Here is a 6,000-nt window from a genome sequence, read left to right on the forward strand (position 1 = left end):
GTTGAAGCCACTGCACGCCCTACGTCACAAGAGCAGGCTTTTCCTTTGAGAATGTCACATATAAATGATGTTAACTTGCTGTGATCGGTTCCACATTTATGATGTGATTGAGCAGTTGGATCAGGTAATTTGCTGACTTAAGTAATATGTCAAAATAAAAATCCTAAAAGCGAACATTAGCATTTTGGGTTTACCGAATTGATACAAATGTATCACATAATATTAGATCAGGCAGTACCTGAATATTTTTCTTTACTTGTTGATTTTTAAATTTTTGTACATTGCAACTACATCATGATAATGTTTTGTGTTTGTTATTTTTTGTCTCTGACTTCTTCTATTTTTTAAATAATTTTGTAAAGTGTCATTTCAGTTTGAGAAATGTGCTACACTGATTATAAACCAGTAACGTAGCACTGCACGATAACGTGCAGTGAATCCACTTGACGTGAGCATTCCTAGTTCTCATCCTCTTTCTCTGTACGTTTATCATTCGTCTGCTCAGAGGTTGATGCGCTTGCTGTTTCCTGAGCAGCTCTTCTTGTCTCCACCCTAGCGGCCCGCTGCTTCTCTTCTTTCGTCGGTATCTTTTCACGTTAAAACTCATTAAGTTAGTGTTTGTGTTGCAATTACTTAGTACGTTTTTCTTAATTTTTCACTTAAGCTGGCACTTAAGTCTTCAATCTGCCTCAAGAATGATTTAAGATATGAAGAGGTAGGGGAAGTGACGGCGAAGGTGGTAGGGAATGAGAACGTTGCACGTACGCATGTGCCGCACGGCCACCTTGCTGCGTGCTGCCAAGCGTTGATTCTACAATTAAATAAAATAAAAATAACAAGAGTAATAAAAATCATCACCCCGAAAGTGGGTAGTGTACATCACGCAGTATATGTGTACCAAATTTCAGGTCAATAGGTCAAACGGTTTGCGAGCTTCAGGTGATTTAAAATCCTGGACAGACAAACGAACAGCCACGGTAGCGTATTATATATAAAGATTATTATCGACAAATAATTTATCTGCTAAAACAGAATGGAAAAAAAGTCTTGGCATTTTTAGAGTCTGTATTATAAGTTATGGAGTTTGCATGTTCTCCCCGTGTCTGCGTGGGTTTCCTCCGGGCGCTCCGGTTTCCCCCCACACTCTAAAGACATGCAGGTTCGGTGCATTGGTGATTCTAAATTGTCCCTAGTGTGTGCTTGGTGTGTGTGTGTGTGTGTGTGTGTGTGCACGTGCCCTGCAGTTGGCTGGTGCCCTGCCCAGGGTTTGTTTCCTGCCTTGCACCCTGTGTTGGCTGGGGTTGACTCCAGCAGAACCCCGTGACCCTGTAGTTAGGATATAGCGGGTTGGATAATGGATGGATGGATTATAAATTATTATCAACAAATAATTTATCTGCTAAAACAGAATGGAAAAAAAGTCTTGCCATTTTTAGAGTTTGTAAACTACACGGCGAGCCAAACTGAAGTAGCACATTTGTCAAGGGCATTGCACGAGGTACACGCAACTGGAGTGGGTTGGGGTGGGGGGTCCTTTGATTGGCGATCCCCTGTAGTGCTCAGTCAGCAACATGCCTTGGTCCCGTGCTCACATTGGTTTCGCTGTCCAAGCGTTCTTCAAAAACAATGAATCCATCATCACAACGCAACGTGCCTTCCAAACGCACTTCAGCATTCATCCTAATGGTGGCATCCCAAATCAGAAAGCAATTCTTCAGTGGGTGGCTCAATTTAGACAGACGGGTACAACATTGAACAGGAAATCTCCAGGCCGTCCTCGGACCGTACGGACGCCTGAAAACATCCAAGCAGTAAGGGCATCAAATTTGCAGTCTGCTAGACGCTCAGCACGCAACCCTGCTTCTGCCTGCATTTCCAACACGTCTTTGAGGAAGATTTTGCACGAGGACCTTAAATTCCATCCATACAAAATGATGACAGTGCAGGAACTCACTTTGAGAGACTGGGAGAGTCGCAGAGAGTTGTGTGCGAACATACTGCAAACCGTTCACCGAGATGCCATCATCATGTGCAGCAACAAGGCACATTTCCATTTGAATGGTTGCATAAATAAGCAAAACTGTCACTACTGGACTGAAACCAACCCTCGTGAACTTCATCAGAGACCCCTGCACAGTGAGCACATGTGTTACAGGTGGGTAGGTGCACCGTTGCAGTATTTGGCATTGCAGGACCTTAAATGTTTTTTTGGGGCAACGGTCACAGTCACTTCAGAACGTTACATTGAAATGCTAAAGAACTTTTTGCGGCCCCAACTTAAAGAAATGGATGTGGTGGATGCCTGGTTACAACAGGATGGAGCAACAGCTCATACTGCGCGGAGATTCATGTGTAAGCAGGAGTTCATGTCAGGAAATGTCAATAAAGTTAATTGATGGATTATTTAAGAGAGGAGAAATTCGGAGGGTGGAGTAGGGTGACAGAAAAAAAAGAGAAGTGTTTTTGTGTAGCTCAGTGCTGTATCTCCACTGTGGTATTATTAAAGAAATAAATATACTGTAACTGGCAAATAGTCCACAAACTGGGGTGGCCATCTCTTTGTGCCTTTCCACACATCGAAGACTCAGTCGGCTACGCTACCGAGGTCGCCCGCAATCCAAGAAGAACCGACGCCGAATTCTGGTAAGGAGAGTAGCGGACTCTCAACACCCGCTCTTACACATGCAAGCTTTGCGGGAAAGCTGATCTGCCTGCGCGGCGATGTTGGGCGGCCTTCACGTTCACCTGATCTCGCTCCGTGCGATTTCTTCTTGTGGGGCTCTCTATACACACACCGACCTCAAAACCTTGAATCCCTCGCCACGAAATCGCCACAAACCCATTTGAAATGGCCGAACGAGTCATGCGAGCGTTCAGAAATCGTCTCAAAGAGTGTATAATAATAATAATAATAATTCATTACATTTATATAGCGCTTTTCTCACTACTCAAAGCGCTATCCACACAGGGAGGAACCGGGCAGCGAACCCACAATCTTCCACAGTCTCCTTACTGGAAAGCAGCAGCACTACCACTGTGCCACCTAATGTAATGTATATCGCTAATGATGGCCACCACCAAAACACAGCGAAAAAAATCTATTTTGTATCCCCTTTCTTGTGTCGTAATAAAATTTATTTTATCTTGTACTGTTTTTGTATAATAAATGTTTGAAATGTGGTGCTTCTTTTTGGCTCACCCTGTATTACTGACTACTGTTTACATCGCCTACTTTCACTGAAATTTTAGAGCCTTGAAACATTCCTCGCATTAAAACTTTTGTATGGAAACCTCGCTAACACTCTTCCAAATAAAGGCAGCGATGTCACTGGGGTCACCAATTTTACTTCCCGAAAGACTCATCCACGTGAAGTTTCCAGAAAGAATCTAAATTTCGGGAGTTCAACAGCCTGACACTACGGCCTCACTTCTCACACGGTGTGCATTTCAAAATAAATGCCCCCCAAAGAGAACATTGTCATCTTAAAGGTCTTCGATTCACTAAAAAGGCAAAATGAGTTATAAAACTCACCTTTGACATTCACCTTCAAAAAGATTCATTTTGGACTGACGTCTCTTGCAGCTTTTATGCAGTTGACTTCACAATTATATGGCGACCCATCATAGACATGTCCACGACCCACAAACACCGCTCTAAACGGCCGAGACAGACGGCATCACGCATGCGCTTCAGCACTCTCGTGGCGTTCTAAGAGATCGATTCGTTCCCGCTCGCTTATCGATTCCCATGATTCTTCGAAATCGTTCACGTGGCTGCAAAATGAGACGCATCGCTGCGTAGAAATGTAGTGGAAATGAAAGTCGAGATATTTGCTGTAAAATGTAGTGGCTTGAAAGTCGAAAGTATATACCCCTAAATGCCCTTAAGTAAAGTTCAGATACGTTAATTACAATAACGAAGTAATTATACTTTGCTACTTTCTACACCTGACATATCAGAAAGTTTATCAAAGCAGAAAGAACCAACTTCACATGCAAAGCCCTGCCAGAATGAAACGGTGCTTTGTCAAGCGAAAGGATTCACACGGCTCAGGTAAAGATCACTAATTTTTTTAAGAGTGATTGTGATGTTCTTACGATTCTGTCGGACACCACATCATAGTTTTTATCATCATTATTTTTATTACTCTCCAAATTGCGTTATTTAGCATGATAAGTTAATTTTCTTTCTTGACGTACGTTATTTTGCATACACTGCCTCCTTGGTGTCGGTTTTAATGAGCTCACGTACAATCAAGTGACAGACACCTGAGTGTTTTTTTTTATAATCAGAATTGCACCAAAATAGCGTAAAACGCAATCGTTATTGTTTTCTAAAATAACGGATTTTTTATTTGAGTGGTCGGACTTTTCTGAAAGTTCAGCGCCGATTTTTTTTTTCACAGTCAACCCCTCATTGGCGTTTTTATTACAAACTGAATACTGCACTTACTTTTTGGAACTCTTCATGGAGGTCTTCAAGCGTCGGTCGGATAATTTTGATCCCGCTGAGGCTGCCAGTGTTTCGGTAGAAGTCGATTTTGGGCACGGGGTCCAGGGTGTTGTGCCCGAAGGTGCGCAGGTAATAGGGGTTAGAAGTGGTGTCGTAGGGATGGAAACCCGTGTCCGTCTTGATGGTGTCCCCATTGTAGTGGACATTGCTGGTCCTGTCTTCAGGTCTAAAGCTCATTCTGTGTGCACTTATTCCATCCGCAAGTGAGGTTTCCTCGTAATGTGGGGGTTCCTCGTTGTTGCCTTGCATGTTTGAACTAATGTCATGGGTGTCGCTGACTCTGCTCACCTGGAAACGAGTGGAGCTCTGGGACTTGCCATCTAACTGAGTGCTGTAGACGGAGTCCATCGCTGCTCGAGGACTTGTGATGAAGGCACTCAGATTTCAAGTTTATTTTTTCTTTTTCCGTCAATATGTGAAATACGGCAGCCGATCAAGTTAGAGCAACATGCCAGGCTCGGGGGTTTTCTTAAGTCGTTCAGGTCTCCTTCTTCTTCTCAAAACCGTTTGGTTTCCTTCATCTCCCAAAATGCCAAATGTCTCCGTCTACCTGGTAGGTGCCCCTTCTATTTTATAGCGACCAGGTAATCAGATGAGGGATAAATCTCAAAAGTGCCATTGGCTATTATCATTAATTCCAAATTCACACGTCCAGCAAGCCCCTTCAGGACACTGATGTTTAAATATTAACTTCTCAAAATGACTTTCTTCCAAGAATCAAAACACATTCACCGGTGAGTGGCATCTGGAAAAAAAAATCCAGCCCAGGTTTTGTTGCCCTTTGTTTAATCAAGGCATCCCTAGACAAAAAAAAAAAAGGAAAAGAACAAAAAACAAAAGGAAATGAGTCACGTAACCTGTATAAATGTCACCATCAGCAGCACTGGCTGCTTTATTTAAAAACTTAAAAAATGAATTTAACTTTAGCAATAACAGGAAATCTAGTTAAAACTGGGAACCTCTATATTGGTTTAATTATGGATGAGCGCTAATGAGGAGTGGCACAGTGGGTTGGCATGAACTTCAAATGCAAGCAGCCCATTCTTCAAAATCAAGGTGCCACAGAGGCTCTTCAGAACGGTGCCACAGAAGAAGCCATTTTTGCCTCACAAAAGACCCATCTACATGAAGGTTCCAGAAAGAACTTTTATGTATTTAGAGCCGTAACAGACCCCATAAATAACACTAAACAGGTGAGCACAGATTTGTGAAATGCCAGTGTTTAAAAGGACTCTTACTGCAGACAATAGCACAACTAAATTCAGGTTTTCTTGATATACAGCTACTGGAAATGTTCTACCAGTCCATAGTAGCCAGTGTGGCGTTCTGTGCTGTGGTCTCCTGGTGAAGCAACCTGAGCAAACATAGAAGAGGAAAGCCTGCAACATCACAGGGCAAACCCCTGGGCACACTGGGAGCTGTTTGTGGAAAAGAGCAGGGATGTGCGGTCAGGGGAGTCGTAAAAAAACTAATAATGATAACATATG

The 6,000-nt window shown here is 42.9% G+C and overlaps 1 protein-coding gene across 3 annotated transcripts in view; it reads right to left on the minus strand.

The window, feature by feature from the left end:
* The window catches only part of slc12a1 (solute carrier family 12 member 1), a 105,174-nt gene extending 99,893 nt beyond the window's left edge, over positions 1 to 5,281 (minus strand). For all 3 annotated transcript variants that reach the window (XM_051920665.1, XM_051920664.1, XM_051920666.1), the window contains exon 1: positions 4,454 to 5,281. In XM_051920665.1, coding sequence (XP_051776625.1) covers positions 4,454 to 4,861 — 408 coding nt within the window. In that variant the 5' untranslated portion in view covers positions 4,862 to 5,281. The remainder of the gene's footprint in view (positions 1 to 4,453) is intronic.
* Between the last annotated feature and the right edge of the window lie 719 nt (positions 5,282 to 6,000).

The sequence above is a fragment of the Erpetoichthys calabaricus genome, chromosome 17 (genome assembly GCF_900747795.2).
Source record: "Erpetoichthys calabaricus chromosome 17, fErpCal1.3, whole genome shotgun sequence".
Lineage (NCBI taxonomy): Eukaryota > Metazoa > Chordata > Cladistia > Polypteriformes > Polypteridae > Erpetoichthys > Erpetoichthys calabaricus.